Consider the following 16197-nt stretch of genomic DNA (forward strand, 5'->3'; position numbering starts at 1 on the left):
AGAAACCACTACTAAAGGTCACCAATAAGAAGAGACTTGCTTGTGCCAAGAAACATAAGCGATGGACATTATCCTGGTGGAAATCTGTCCTTTTGTCTGAGTCGGCAAATTTGAGATTTTTGGTTCCAACCGCCGTGTCTGTGAGACACAGAGTAGGTGAGCGGATGATCTCCGCATGTGTGGTTCCTACAGTGAAGCATGGAGGAGGTGGTGTGATGGTGCTTTGCTGGTGACGTTGTCTGTGATTTATTTAGAATTTAAGGCACACTTAACCAGCATGGCTACCAGAGCATTCTGCAGCGATACGCCATCCCATCTGGTTTGCGCTTAGTGGGATTATCATTTGTTTTTCAACAGAACAATGTCCCAACACACCTCCAGGCTGTGAAAGGGCTATTAGACAAAGAAGGAGAGTGATGGTGCTTCATCAGATCACCCGACCTCAACCCAATTGAGATGGTTTGGGATGAGTTGGACCGCAGAGTGAAGGAAAAGCAGTCAACAAGTGCTCAGCATATGTGGGAACTCCTTCAAGATTGTTGGAAAAGTGTTCCAGGTGAAGCTGGTTGAGAGAATGCCAAGAGTATGCAAAGCTGTATACAAGGCAAATGGTGGCTACTTTGTAGAATCTAAAATACACTGCTCAAAAAAATAAAGGGAACACTAAAATAACACATCCTAGATCTGAATGAATGAAATATTCTTATTAAATACTTTTTTCTTTACATAGTTGAATGTGCTGACAACAAAATCACACAAAAATTATCAATGGAAATCACATTTATCAACCATGGAGGTCTGGATTTGGAGTCACACTCAAAATTAAAGTGGAAAACCACACTACAGGCTGATCCAACTTTGATGTAATGTCCTTAAAACAAGTCAAAATGAGGCTCAGTAGTGTGTGTGGCCTCCACGTGCCTGTATGACCTCCCTACAATGCCTGGGCATGCTCCTGATGAGGTGGCGGATGGTCTCCTGAGGGATCTCCTCCCAGACCTGGACTAAAGCATCCGCCAACTCCTGGACAGTCTGTGGTGCAATGTGGCGTTGGTGGATGGAGCGAGACATGATGTCCCAGATGTGTTCAATTGGATTCAGGTCTGGGGAACGGGCAGGCCAGTCCATAGCATCAATGCCTTCCTCTTTCAGGAACTGCTGACACACTCCAGCCACATGAGGTCTAGCATGGTCTTGCATTAGGAGGAACCAGGGCCAACCGCACCAGCATATGGTCTCACAAGGGGTCTGAGGATCTCATCTCGGTACCTAATGGCAGTCAGGCTACCTCTGGCGAGCACATGGAGGGCTGTGCGGCCCTCCAAAGAAATGCCACCCCACACCATGACTGACCCACCGCCAAACCGGTCATGCTGGAGGATGTTGCAGGCAGCAGAACATTCTCCACGGCGTCTCCAGACTGTCACTTCTGTCACATGTGCTCAGAGTGAACCTGCTTTCATCTGTGAAGAGCACAGGGCGCCAGTGGCGAATTTGCCAATCTTGGTGTTCTCTGGCAAATGCCAAACGTCCTGCACGGTGTTGGGCTGTAAGCACAATCCCCACCTGTAGACGTCGGGCCCTCATACCACCCTCATGGAGACTGTTTCTGACCGTTTGAGCAGACACATGCACATTTGTGGCCTGCTGGAGGTCATTTTGCATGGCTCTGGCAGTGCTCCTCCTGCACCTCCTTGCACAAAGTCGGAGGTAGCGGTCCTGCTGCTGGGTTGTTGCCCTCCTACGGCCTCCTCCACATCTCCTGATGTACTGGCCTGTCTCCTGGTAGCGCCTCCATGCTCTGGACACTACGCTGACAGACACAGCAAACCTTCTTGCCACAGCTCGCATTGATGTTCCATCCTGGATGAGCTGCACTACCTGAGCCACTTGTGTGGGTTGTAGACTCCGTCTCATGCTACCACTAGAAAGCACCGCCAGCATTCAAAAGTGACCAAAACATCAGCCAGGAAGCATAGGAACTGAGAAGTGGTCTGTGGTCACCACCTGCAGAACCACTCCTTTATTGGGGGTGTCTTGCTAAATGCCTATAATTTCCACCTGTTGTCTATTCCATTTGCACAACAGCATGTGAAATGTATTGTCAATCAGTGTTGCTTCCTAAGTGGACAGTTTGATTTCACAGAAGTGTGATTGACTTGGAGTTACATTGTGTTGTTTAAGTGTTCCCTTAATTTTTTTGAGCAGTGTATATTTTGATTTGTTAAAAAAAAAAGTTACTATATGATTACATGTGTTACTTCATAGTTTGGATGTCTTAACTATTATTCTACAACGTAGAAAATAGTAAAAATAAAGAAAAACCCTTGAATGAGTAGGTGTATCCAAACTTTTGACTGCTACTAAATGAAATTGGTAAAACAGTATGTAAACATTATTAAAGTGACTAGTGATTCCATGTCTATATACACGTACATAGGGCAACAGCATCTTAGGTGCAGGGTTGAGTAACCGGGTGGTAGCCAGCTACGGACAGTGAAGAAGTTCAGGGCAGGGTACTGGGTGGAGGCCAGCTAGTGATGGCTATTTAAGATAGCTGTTTTTCAGTCTCCACTTTGATGCACTGGCTACCTTCGGGATGATAGAGGGGTGAACAACCCACGGCTTAGGTGGTTGATGTCCTTGATCTTTTTGGCCTTCCTGCGACATCGGGTGCTGTGGGTGTCCTGGAGGGCAGGCAGTGTACATGGTGATGCATTGTGCAGACCGCACCGCCCTCTGGAGAGCCCTGCGGTTGTGGGCAGTGCAGTCAACCTTCCAGGAAGTGATATAACCCGACAGGATGCTGTCAATGGTGCATCTGTACATTTTTGTGAGGTACTTACCCAGAAAGACTCACAGCTGTAGTCGCTGCAAAAGGAGAGTCTAACATGTTGACTCAATTGTTCAACCCCCTACGTAATTAAGATATTAGGGTTTTATTTTTCATTTAAAAAGAAAACAGTATGTTGTGTAATTGACAAGAAATTACATTTAAATCCATTTTAATCCCACATAGCACAAAATGTAGAAAAAGTAAAGTGGTGTGAATACATTCTGAAGGCACTGTATACAGTAGTTCAGAGTTGTTTGTGTGTATGCATACACACGCTGTATGCTATCTTCATCTGGTCAGACTGTGTTGAAAGGAGCTAGTAATTAGTTGCTGGGCTCCATGCCAAATTTCCTCATTTTTCCACACACACTTTAATAGAACAGCTTTAAATGGCTTCAACAGCTAAGCTCCAACCTCCCATTTCACTCACTGACTTCAATGTACTAGTATTACTGTGCAGCAGTGTGCAATCATATTGTATTGAACAAAGGGAAAGGGAATGTCTGTTAATTTCCTTTTATTTCATATACATATTAAAAATGTTTTTGGCACACTCATGTCTGTCTATAACATACATATATATATATATATATATATATATATACATACACACACATACATACACATATACATATATACATATACATATACATATATATACACACACACACACACACGCCTCTTAAATGATTTACTCCAAAACAATGTCATGGTAGTCTACTGTACATTGATAAAGGAAACTAAAAAGGCAATCTCGGTGCTTCAATTCACATTTGTCAGGTAAATCCACCCTTTGCGCCACTGCAACAACCAGACCAAAGCAGGATCCAGTCCAGAGCAAAGTCAGGTCAGTTTGACATGTCATGATGTCACAATCTCCCTCCACAACCGCCACATCTGTATGTCCGTGGCGCCGGCGAGTGGTCGTCACCGTTCGTGTTTCGACATACTTTCACCTCTCTCTACCACGCTAACTCTGTTTCTCAGCTCCTTCAGCGCCACGTCCACAAAGAACTCGGCCATGACAGGACAATGGTCGGACGCCACCCCGCCCCACGACCAGTTGTCAGGTATCCAGGGGTTGGTCAGGCCCTCCCGCACCACCACGCAATGACCTGCAGGGTGCAGCATATACATGGAGATACATACAGGTCAGAGGTTAAACATTCAGATAAAATTCTTGGTGTCACTCAAATCACCCCATAGCCAAGCTCATCACAATAACAGACATGTAAATCGAGCATTCATGTGCCAATGGTTAGATTGGTATCTTATTGCAGTGGGCATAACTAGAACGGTAAGAATGCTACATATTCTGACACACACAGTTACATCTGTAGACAGACGTACCTGCGTAGATCTTCTTCAGTGACTTGCTGACCCAGATGTTGTCCAGACAGAGGGAGCCCTGGGGGAAGCGGGTGCTGATGTTGGTGAACATGTTGGGGGGAACCAGGGGGCTCAGCCGCTCCTTCCTCAGCTGATCTAGCTCACTGCTCTGGGGTGAAAGGCCAAAGTCCCCCAACACCACCAGGCCCTTCTGAACTGTCACACAGAAACCACAGATGGACATTAGCCATGTAGCGACGTCAAATAACCTAATGCAATAACCCACTGAGGAAGAGAAAGAGGGTAAGAATAATGGAAGAGAAAGAGGACATAAGTTTTGAAAAGACAGAATAGGGTGACCTTTAGCTACTGACCTTTCAGTGCCTTCTGGATACTAGAGGTCAGTCTGTGGGCCTTGACTTCCTCCGAGTGGTGGTTCCTAACGTTGGACTCCTCAGCCCCAGACACGGCCGGAGCTCTCATGTGGACATTGACAATCGTCAGCTCAGACGATCCAATCTAGTCACATATTAATCATTAACATAATGTTAGTCTCTCCGGCAGAACATTATATGGTTATAATGGTATTGATAGGGGCAATAAAATGAGTAATGCATTCTGTAAGTCATTTTATGATCAACATTTCAGCATAGGGAGATCCCACAAAACACACACTCCCTGTTGACTTACATAAAAGTGGGCAAGATATGGCCGGGCGTGTTTCCCGTTGCCGTTGACAACAGGACTCTCCAGGACAGAAGCATCTTTCAGGTCGATCCCAGAAGAGCTGTCCCACAGGAACCCAGAATAACTGACTCCCTGATGGAAGAGATGACAGACAGACAGCAGTGAAGAAAGGAGACTAGTTAAACTTCCAGAAAACCCTTGAACCAGAATTGGAGTCAACTCAGTTTTCAGTGAAGTTCCCAAAGCCTGAGCTCAGTCTCTATATTACTAAGGAGAAGGGGGAGGCTAAGTGTTTCCTGATCTGCCCTCTCTAAATATAGAGAGCCTGGGGATGTCTGGCCTGTATACTGAAGATGAAGGCATGGCTGTATCTTCAGTTCTCCTCTCTGTTAGTTAAATGAGGTCTCTCACCTAGGGAAGTATAGGCCTCTCTGAGTTATGGTGGGTCTGCCCCTGGGGCAGGAGGGTGAGGAGGGTGAGACATGGTCAGCATCACAGACTGAGACAGACAGAGAGAGCGACAGAGAGCGAGAAACAGACAGACGTGTGTCATAGATAATTAAAGCCAGAGAACAAGGCCACTGCAGCGGAGCCTCAGACAGATATGATAGCCACTGGCTACATCTTCCTGCTGCTAATCCAATGGAGCTTTCTAAACCAGAAAGCAGACACAAACACTTGAACAAAAAAAACGAATCAAATTGCACCACACACACACACACCAAAAGCCATTATAAAAACTAATCGAATCGTACACAGAGATCCTGCTCTATAGTGAACAGGTCAGAGCAGCAGCAGAAGAGTTATAGCTCCATTCCAGAGCATCTTCACAATACAATACGGCTCCTTGACAAACTGCAGACGCTGACAGTGGCAGCACTAGGAGAGGGAGGCTGACAATGGCAGGAAGGCTGACAGTGGCAGCACTAGGAGAGGGAGGCTGACAATGGCAGGAAGGCTGACAGTGGCAGCACTAGGAGAGGGAGGCTGACAATGGCAGGAAGGCTGACAGTGGCAAGGCTCGGAGAGGGAGGCTGACAATGGCAGGAAGGCTGACAGTAGTAGCACTAGGAGAGGGAGGCTGACAGTGGCAGGAAGGCTGACAGTAGCAGCACTAGGAGAGGGATGCTGACAGTGGCAGGACTGGAGGAAGGCTGACAATGCAGCACTAGGAGAGGGATGCTGACAGTGGCAGGACTAGGAGAGGGAGGCTGACAATGGCAGGAAGGCTGACAATGGCAGGACTAGGAGAGGGAGGCTGACAGTGGCAGGACTAGGAGAGGGAGGCTGACAATGGCAGGACTAGGAGAGGGAGGCTGACAGTGGCAGGACTAGGAGAGGGAGGCTGACAATGGCAGGAAGGCTGACAGTGGCAGCACTAGGAGAGGGAGGCTGACAATGGCAGGAAGGCTGACAGTGGCAGGACTAGGAGAGGGAGGCTGACAATGGCAGGAAGGCTGACAGTGGCAAAACTAGGAGAGGGAGGCTGACAATGGCAGGACTAGGAGAGGGATGCTGACAGTGGCAGGACTAGGAGAGGGAGGCTGACAATGGCAGGAAGGCTGACAGTGGCAAGACTAGGAGAGAGAGGCTGACAGTGGCAGGAAGGCTGACAGTGGCAGGAAGGCTGACAGTGGCAGGAAGGCTGACAGTGGCAGGACTAGGAGAGGGAGGCTGAAAATGGCAGGACTAGGAGAGGGAGGCTGACAGTGGCAGGAAGGCTGACAGTGGCAGGAAGGCTGACAGTGGCAGGAAGGCTGACAGTGGCAGGAAGGCTGACAGTGGCAGGAAGGCTGACAGTGGCAGGACTAGGAGAGGGAGGTTGACAGTGGCAGGACTAGGAGAGGGAGGCTGACAGTGGCAGGACTAGGAGAGGGAGGCTGGAAGGCTGACAGTGGCAGAACTAGGAGAGGGATGCTGGAAGGCTGACAGTGGCAGAACTAGGAGAGGGAGGGATTTCATGCTGACAGTACTAGAGGTCAGAGGTGAGGACAGGGCTGGGAGGCTGACAGTAAGTGTGGTCAGAGGGGAGGACTAGGAGGGTTTGTTTAATGACCCCCCTCCACATTATCTGTATTATCCTTCTTACTTGACAGAAGCCATCAGGCACAGAGACAGAATAAAGCTCAAGTTTACTTTAAGGGTCAATTTCAAGACGGGCTTCCTTGGAGGTTAAACACTGCTATCTAGTCCTTGTGGTGTTTGGGAAGACAGAGTGTGTGTGCCCTCAGAGATTCTTTATGGTGTTGGACAGACATTATGGGAACAGAAAGGACCTCTCTAAGGGTCCCATAAATCAACCAGCTTTAATCATATTGTACTAGACCATCTGACCTTTGACCACTACAGCAGGCCTTAGATCAAGGGATCTATTGTGCCACATCTGGTCACTGTTAACAGACCCTTAGTAAAGAGGTTGTTTGAGCTTAAAGGGTTAGCACATTTTTCAGCAATAATGTCTGTTTACTTCTGGGCTGTGTGAACAAATTGAGATGGCTGGTCTATTTCAGATGGGATGTGAGATTGTAAGAGGGGCTGGGGTGGAAGAAACAGAGCGGGAGAGAGACGGAAAGAGAGAGAGGGGAAGAGAAGCAAGAAAGACAGAAGAAATTTGTGTTTCGTGCAGTGAGGTCACAAGTATCCTTACCTTGTTGGACAGTACTGTGGGTTTCTCAGAGACGGTACTCTTCCAGAACCCCCGTGGTCCTCTCCACTTCCTCACGCTGTCCAACGAGCCCTGGTTCAGTTCCACACAGAACTGCAACACAATAGAGGGATTTGTATTATTACACAACACCAGACTGGACAGAAGACCATAGAAATAGTGTAGTAGTCATTCAGTCATTCTATTTCTATGCAGTGGGCAATGCAATGGATGTAGGGGCATGTTAAACAGCAGCTGACTGGACATAGCAGTAGTAGATCACAACTACTGTCAACACACTATTTTTGTCTCTGCGTTTATTTATCCGCTACAATCGGTTTTTAAAATAGTCAGTCACAGCAGATATTTAACGACTTGAAATTAGCACCGTTTTGGGTATGAAGTGAAATGACTCCTCAAATGACACCTTTTGAAATGACCTAAAATAGTGCCATATGATTTGGAAAGAGAAGAAAAATGACCAAATGTATTTTAGTGTGCCTCAGACACCAGCAGTGTTGTAATGTGAGAGGTCACTGAAGAAGTTGGCAGTGATGGAATGGGAGAAGAAAACTTGGTTTTGAGACTGTCTGGCATTCCTTGACTGACCTGCTACCAGGTCCCAGAGGGAGAGCTTCCCTATGGGGGCATAAGGAGAGGGTCCCTTCCCTGGCTCTTACCTAGCCCTCACCTCCACCCCACCCCGGGAGATTGTTGAAGACAGTGACATGAATTAACCTATAGCACAGCTGTCATTTCATGCTGGTTATATCCACTCACTTCCCTGTCTTCCTGTTCAGAGAGAAAGAGACACCTCAGCAACTGTCATTGATCAGGTCAGTTCCCGGTCTCTCATACTGCTCCTATTGTCAGTCTGACTTTCTCCTACTAATGGGTGTGTCCTCATACTGTCTGCTAATACCGTCTCTCTGACTGGGGAAAGAAAGCTACCTGTACCAGTGACTATCATCAATAAATACCCCATCATTCTCTCCTGCAGGCCCTATATTAATGTCAAGCACCAACTTCAGATGACACAGTGCCAAGCAGCCTATAATAAAGGACGCTAATAACATTTCAAAATGGCAGCCGGTAGAAAACAAACAATTTACTATCGTCATGACGCCTGGATCCGGCAGAAGCGGAGAGAGATGAGGATGGATGGAAGGCAGCTATTTCTAGGTTGAACAAACCCACAGCCATAATTCAACCAGTGATGAACCAAGACGTGGGTATAGAGGAGGCCTTAGCACAGCTCCCAAGACCTGTGTGTGTGTGTGTGTGTGTGTGTGTGTGTGTGTGTGTGTGTGTGTGTGTGTGTGTGTGTGTGTGTGCGTGCGCGCGAGAGAGATATACAGACATATCTTACACCCAGTAACAGTCAAAAGTTGACACCTACAGTACTCATTCCAGGGGTTCTTATTCAGACTATTTTCTACATTATGGAATAACAGTTAAGACATCAAAACTAAGAAATAACAAATATGGAATAATGTAGTAACCAAAGAAATTTTTTAAAATCTAAATATTTTGTATATATTTCTATTAGGTTCTTCAAAGTAGCCACTGTTTGCCTTGACAGCTTTGCAAACTCTTGGCATTCTCCCAACCAGCTTCATGAGGTAGTCACCTGGAATGCTTTTCCAAAAGTCTTGGAGTTCCCACATATGCTGAACACTTGTTGGCTGCTTTTCCTTCACTCTGCAATCCAACTAATCCCAAACCCTCAATTGGGCTTAGGTCAGGTGATTGTGGAGGCCAAGTCATCTGATGCAGCACTCCATCACCTCTACTTCTTGGTCTAATAGCCCTTCCACAGCCTGGAGCTGTGTTGGGACATTGTCCCACTAAGCGCAAACCAGAAGGGATGGGGTATCGCTGCAGAATGCTGTGGTAACCATGCTGGTTAAGTGTGCCTTAAATTCTAAATAAATCACAGACAACGTCACCAGCAAAGCACCCTCACACCTCCTCTTCCATGCTTTACGGTGGGAACCACACATGCAGAGATCATCCGTTGACCTACTCTGCATCTCACAGACACGGCAGTTGGAACCAAAAATCTCAAATTTGGACTCATCAGACCAAAGGACAGATTTCCACCAGGATAATGTCCATCACTTATGTTTCTTGGCACAAGCAAGTCTCTTCTTATTGGTGTCCTGTGATTCACACAGTCTCCTCTGAACAGTCGATGTTGAGATGTATCCGTTACTTGACCTCTGTGAAGCATTTATTTGGGCTACAATCTGAGGTGTAGTTAGTTGCCAATTTCTGAGGCTGGTAACTAATGAACTCATCCTCTGCAGCAGAGGTAACTCTGGGTCTTCCTTTCCTGTGGCAGTCCTCATGAGAGCCAGTTTCGTCATAGCGCTTCATGGTTTTCGTGAGTGCACTTGAAGAAACTTTCAAGGTTGTTGAAATGTTCCGGATTGACTGACCTTCATATCTTTAAGTAATGATGGACTGTTGTCTCTTTGCTTATTTGGGCAGTTCTTGACATAATATGGAATTGGGTCTTTTACCAAATTGGGCTATCTTCTGTAAAACACCCCTACCTTGTCACTACACAACTGATGCTAAAATGCATTAAGGAAAGAAATTCCACAAATTAACAAGGCACACCTTTTAATTGAAATGCATTCCAGGTGACTACCTCATGAAGCTGGTTGAGAGAATGCCAAGAGTGTACAAAGCTGTCATCAAGGCAAAGGGTGGCTATTTGAAGAATCTCAAATATATTTAGATTTGTTTAACACTTTTTTGGTTACTACATGTTTCCATGTGTTATTTCATAGTTGATGTCTTCACTTTATTATACAAAGTAGAAAACAGAGAAATTTAAGAAAAACCCTTGAATGAGTAGGTGTGTCCAAACGTTTGACTGGTACTATATGTGTGTAATCACCTAGCTAGCACACAGATGGAGATTGCCATCTACAGTAAACTAAATGTTTTATCCCAGAATAAAATGGAGTAAAATTTTTCAATTCCGTAAAGGTAATTATCTAATTGAAGTTGATCGGTGTTGATCAATACTGTGAATGGGGGCCATAAATCATTTCTGGTCACCATGGAGACCACGGATGTGTAGTGCAGTAAAAAGGGAGGCGCTGTGAAATATTTCTTAAATCTATCCTGAATGTGTTTATTCTGAATATGATTGAGTCGCATTATTCAAAAAATAAAACTACTTTAACAGGTTACTCCCTACAACCACAGGCAGACTGACAGTCCATTTTCTCCAGCTCAGTTATAGTTCCTCAGTCTCTACTCTGCAGCAACGCTTGAAACATGAGTGCACAACATACCACTTCACACACTCAGAAGGGTTGGGATTCAAAGCATAACAGTTCAGATTTTCCAGACCCTGTCGATTTGTTGTTTCTAACCGATATGCTGCTACTGACGTAGATTTCCAGTGGCCAGAATCCTCTTGGTATGGATAACAGTCCGGCTGGCACACACACACACACACACACACACGCACACGCACACGCGCACACGCACACGCACACGCGCACACGCACACGCGCACACACGCTTGTTTTAGCAGTGAGTAAGAGGAAATGAAGCTTCATTTCCAATCGTTACAAGTTTTAATGGAAATAAGGAATAATCGCTGTGGCAAATAAAAACATGTCCATTGCCCACCATGTTGCGTCAATAGATAATATAGGTCTGAGGGAAAGAAAACAAAGGAAGTGTGTAGGAGTGTGAAATGGGAAGAGAGAAAGTGTGGGTGTGTATTAGTATGTGTGAGAGTGAAATGGTAAATAGTGTGGGTGTGTTGTGATGTAACCAACTGGCTAGATGATGGCTACCCCACCATGTTACTCTACTCCTGCATGTTGTTTAAGCCACCTCTGGGTCAGATTTAACCCAGGGTTAAGGATAACACTGCACTAAGAAAATGTGTGTGTGTGAAAGTCCCTAATGTCAGTCAGAATCAGCCCTAATGTTACTCAGGTGGACAAAGTCATGGTTTTGAACTTCAAACTAGCGAAGTCTGGTAAACAACTAGAATAAGACCAAGACTGATATTTTTGGGGAAAAGACTCCTCATCGCTCAGTAATTCACCAAACCACAGAAGGTTCCTTAGCTACAAAACAGGAAAAAAAGTGACTAATACTGCTTCACGTGCTTAGTGACTAAACAGTGAAAAATGTCAATTGTTAGTAAACATGCCAACTCAAAATGTCGGTTTAGTCAGTGTGTGGTGTGTGATGCAGCATCACAGATGTAGACCGTTGATGTGTTTACCATATAGAGATTAAAACGTAAACATTATGGGGGGCTGGTCGAGTGGTAGTGTTGCCGTCCCTGAACCACATTGTCCTGGACGCAGAAGTTCAATCCCCCACCACTCACTTTATCCCTCTCATTCATCTCCCCGTCTCATATTCTAATCTTTATCGGTCAATCAGTTCTTGACACAAACCGGTGCGCCTGGCACCTACTACCATACCCCATTCAAAAAGGCACTTAAATCGGTTGTCTTTCCCATTCACCCTCTGAATGGCACACATACAGCATCCATGTCTCTATTGTCTCAAGACTTAAAACTCCTTTAACCTGTCTCCTCCCCTTCCTCTACACTGATTGAAGTGGAAGTTTGAAGTTTCATCTGGATTCACCTGATCAGTTTTATTGAAAGAGTAGGTACCGTTAATGTTTGTATGTATTTTGACATTTTAATGTTACTCTCATGTAGGCCTGTATTTACAGTTATATCTTGTTTTGTCTTATCATGGGGGGAACTCTCCACTGCAAGTAATGAAACCAGAAAAGGTGATTTCAGTTTTTGAATTTTATGGAATATTCCAAGTTGTGAAATTCCAGTGGGAAGTTAAATCTCTACAGGGAGTTGAGGAATGGAGGGAAAAGACAAGACCGGCGTGGTGTTGGAGTCGTGACTGAGACCATTTCTGGGAGCTTGAGGAGCCTGTGGGTTTGGACATAATGGTTCTGATTTCACACGCACACTTCGTGACTCACTGGCTGCCTGTACTGCAGCGATAGAGGGAGGGAACATTTTATCTGTAGAAGATGAGGAAAGAGAAATAGAGCGAGATGGATCATTTCTCTTTATAAAGCATCCTCCAATCCAGCTCTCTTCTCTGCCTTAGGAAAGAATATCTTCCTCTCACCTCCATTCTCTCTCTCTCTCCCGCTCTCCTTTCCTCTTTTAGAAAGAAATGATCAATCCCGCTCTTCAGAGAGGAGCTTTCACTCCAACTCTCGCTCTCTGAGAGACAGCAGCTCTGCTCTGTCGACCTAGTTCTCTCTCCAGGAGCGCCTCACATTCACATACTGTACCAGACAGACCGACAGACGGGCGGCTCATCTCTCTCCCTCTCATCCCAAACAGCTCCTACAGCTGTTAATAAAAGTCTGCTCCAGCACTGATATAAACAACATTATAAACTGGGTGGTTCGAGCCGTGAATGCTGATTGGCTGACAGCCAATTCTGGTGTATCAAAACATGATTTTTTTTTACTGGTCTAATTATTTTAGTGACCATTTTATAATGTATAATAGTAATAAGGCACCTCGGGGGTTTGTGGTATATGGCTTTGCGTTGTGCCTAAGAACTGCCCGTAGCCGTGGTATTTTGGCCATATACTAAACCCCCTCGGGCCTTATTACTTAAATAGAATTTACAGACACTGGTTTAGGACCTAGACAGGGTTCCTAATAATCTCCAATGCCAACATACAGTGCCTTCTGAAAATATTCAGACCCCTGGCCATTTTCCACATTTTGTTACAGCCGTATTCTAAAATTGCTTCATTAAATCAAATTCCTCAGCAATCTACATAGAATACCCCAAAACGACAAAGTGAAAACAGGTTTTTAGACATTTTTGCAAATGTAAAAAGGCCATTTCCTAGGAGACTCGAAATTGATCTCAGGTGCATCCGTTTTCATTAATCATCGTTGAGATGTTTCTACAACTTCATTGGAGTCCACCCATGGGAAATTCAATTGATTGGACATGATTTGGAAAGGCACACCTGTCTATATAAGGTCCCATAGTTGACAGTGCATGTCAGAGCAAAAACCAAGCCATGAGGTCGAAGGAATTGTCCGTAGAGCTCCAAGACAGGATTGTGTCGAGGCACAGATCTGGGGAACCATCTCGGCAGCACTTCTTCCATTTAAGAATGATGGATGCCAGTGTGTTCTTGGGGCCCTTCAATGCTGCAGATATTTTTTGGTACCCTTCCCCAGATCTCAACACAATCCTGTCTTGGAGCTCTACGGACAATTCCGTCAACCTCATGGCTTTGTTCGATCTTGGATATGCGCTATAGCATCATGCTGTGGGAATGTTTTTCAGCAGCAGGGACTGGGAGACTAGTCAGGATCAAGGCAAAGATGAACAGAGCAAAGTACAGCAAGATCCTTGATGAAAACCTGCTCCAGAGTCCTCAGGACCTAAGACTGGGGCAAAGGTTTTACCATCCAACAGGACACAGAGCCTAAGCACACAGCCAAGACATCGCAGGAGTAGCTTCGGGACAAGTCTTTGAATGTCCTTGAGTGGCCCAGCCAGAGCCCAGACTTGAACATCTGGAGAGAGCTGAAAATATCGGTGCAGCAGCTCTCCCCATCCAACCTGACAGAGTTTGAGAGAATCTGCAGAGAAGAATGGGAGAAACTCTAAAAATACAGATGTGCCAAGCTTGTAGCTTCAAACCCCAAGTAGCGCAGCAGTCTAAAGCACTGCATCTCAGTGCTAGAGGCGTCACTACAGACACCCTGGTTCGAATCCAGGCTGTATCACAACCGGCCGTGATTAGGAGTCCCGTAGGACGGGGCACAATTGGCCCAGCATCGTCCGGGTTTGGCCAGTGTAGGCCTTCATTGTAAATAAGAATTTGTTCTTGACTGACTTGCCTAGCTAAATAAAGGTTCAATTTTAAAAAGTTAAAATGAAATATCCATGAAGACTCAAGGCTGTAATCACTGCCAAAGGTGCTTCAACATAGTACTGAGTAAAGGGTCTGAATACTTATGTTGATGTAATATTTCAGGTTTCTATTTTTTATAAATTAGCAAAATTGTTTAAAAAACAGTTTTTGCTTTGTCATTATGGGGTATTGTGTATTGATTGATGATGGGGAAAAAAACATTTAATCAATTTTAGAACTACATTGTGTCGATTGATGTTATGTTAATATCACAAAATGTGGAAAAAGTCAAGGGGTCTGAATACTTTCTGAAACAAATTGTATACTTCTGAACACACAAATGATCTTCAGACTAGATCTGAAATCTATAGATCTATTTAACTAATTGAGTGGATGTTCACCAGACAGTCTCATATTGCTTCATTATCGTACATCAGGCAGTCCTTAGAGAGAGGACCTTCTCTGACTTCTCTGTCCACAGCTACATTATCCTAACCTCATGACCAAAGTAGAGCGCAGACATACATAGAGAACCCCTAATGGGTTGAGGACATTACATAACATTCAGTAATAGAGAATCAGGTTATTCTTCCAGGGCAGTGTCTCTTATCTCCTCACTCTCAAAAAGAAGACACCCTCTCTCTCTCTCTCTACACGTAGCAACCACCGACTTATTTATAGCGTTGAAAGCACAGGAGACTGGCCTCACAAGTTCACTCTAAATTTAAGCCTGGAAATAGAATATAGTTTACACCGAGGGAGCCAGAGAGAGAGGGGCAGAGCGCAAGAGAGAGAGAGAGAGCGAGAGGGGCAGAGCGCAAGAGAGAGAGAGAGAGAGCGAGAGTGGCAGAGCGCAAGAGAGAGAGAGAGAGCGAGAGGGGCAGAGCGCAAGAGAGAGAGAGGCTTCGAGGGGACTCCTATGGTAGGTACACCTATAGCTCATCTCTTGGCAGTAGTACTGTAGACTACTTTATCACTGACCTCAACCCAGAGTCTCTCAGAGCGTTCACAGTCAGCCCACTGACACCCCTATCAGACCACAGCAAAATCACAGTCTACTTAAACAGAGCAATACTCAATCATGAGGCATCAATGCCAAAGGAACTGAGTAACATTAAGAAATGCTATAGATGGAAGGAATGCAGTTTGGAAACCTACCAAAAAACATTTAGGCAACAACAAATTCAATCCCCTTTAGACAATTTCCTGGGTAAAACGTTCCACTGTAATAGTGAAGGTGTAAACTTAGCAGTAGAAAATCTTAACAGTATATTTGACCTCTCAGCCTCCCTATCAAATCTAAAAATCTCAAATAGAAAACCGAAGAAAATTAACAACAATGACAAATGGTTTGATGAAGAATGCAAAAATCTAAGAAAGAAATTGAGAAACCTGTCCAACCAAAAACATAGAGACCCGGAAAACCTGAGTCTACACCCTCACTATGGTGAATCACTAAAACAATACAGAAATACACTACGGAAAAAGAAGGAACAGCATGTCAGAAATCAGCTCAATGTAATTGAAGAATCCATAGACTAACCACTTCTGGGAAAATTGGAAAACACTAAACAAACAACAACACGAAGAATTATCTATCCAAAATGGAGATGTATGGGTAAACCACTTCTCCAATCTTTTTGGCTCTATAACAAAGAATAAAGAGCAAAAACATATACATGATCAAATACAGATCTTAGAATCAACTATTAAAGACTACCAGAACCCACTGGATTCTCCAATTACATTGAATGAGTTACAGGACAAAATAAAAACCCTCCA

At 44.9% G+C, this 16197-nt stretch overlaps 1 protein-coding gene across 1 annotated transcript in view; it reads right to left on the reverse strand.

Moving 5' to 3' along the window:
• Nucleotides 1-3465: 3465 nt before the first annotated feature.
• LOC112264596 (endonuclease/exonuclease/phosphatase family domain-containing protein 1) overlaps nucleotides 3466-16197 on the reverse strand; it is a 34249-nt gene continuing 21517 nt past the window's right edge. The window contains exons 3-7 of the mRNA XM_024441310.2: nucleotides 7500-7610; nucleotides 4856-4984; nucleotides 4540-4684; nucleotides 4187-4381; nucleotides 3466-3951 (exon numbers count right to left, since the gene is read on the reverse strand). Coding sequence (XP_024297078.1) covers nucleotides 3764-3951; nucleotides 4187-4381; nucleotides 4540-4684; nucleotides 4856-4984; nucleotides 7500-7610 — 768 coding nt within the window. The 3' untranslated portion in view covers nucleotides 3466-3763. The remainder of the gene's footprint in view (nucleotides 3952-4186; nucleotides 4382-4539; nucleotides 4685-4855; nucleotides 4985-7499; nucleotides 7611-16197) is intronic.

This window comes from Oncorhynchus tshawytscha, linkage group LG13 (assembly GCF_018296145.1).
Source record: "Oncorhynchus tshawytscha isolate Ot180627B linkage group LG13, Otsh_v2.0, whole genome shotgun sequence".
Lineage (NCBI taxonomy): Eukaryota > Metazoa > Chordata > Actinopteri > Salmoniformes > Salmonidae > Oncorhynchus > Oncorhynchus tshawytscha.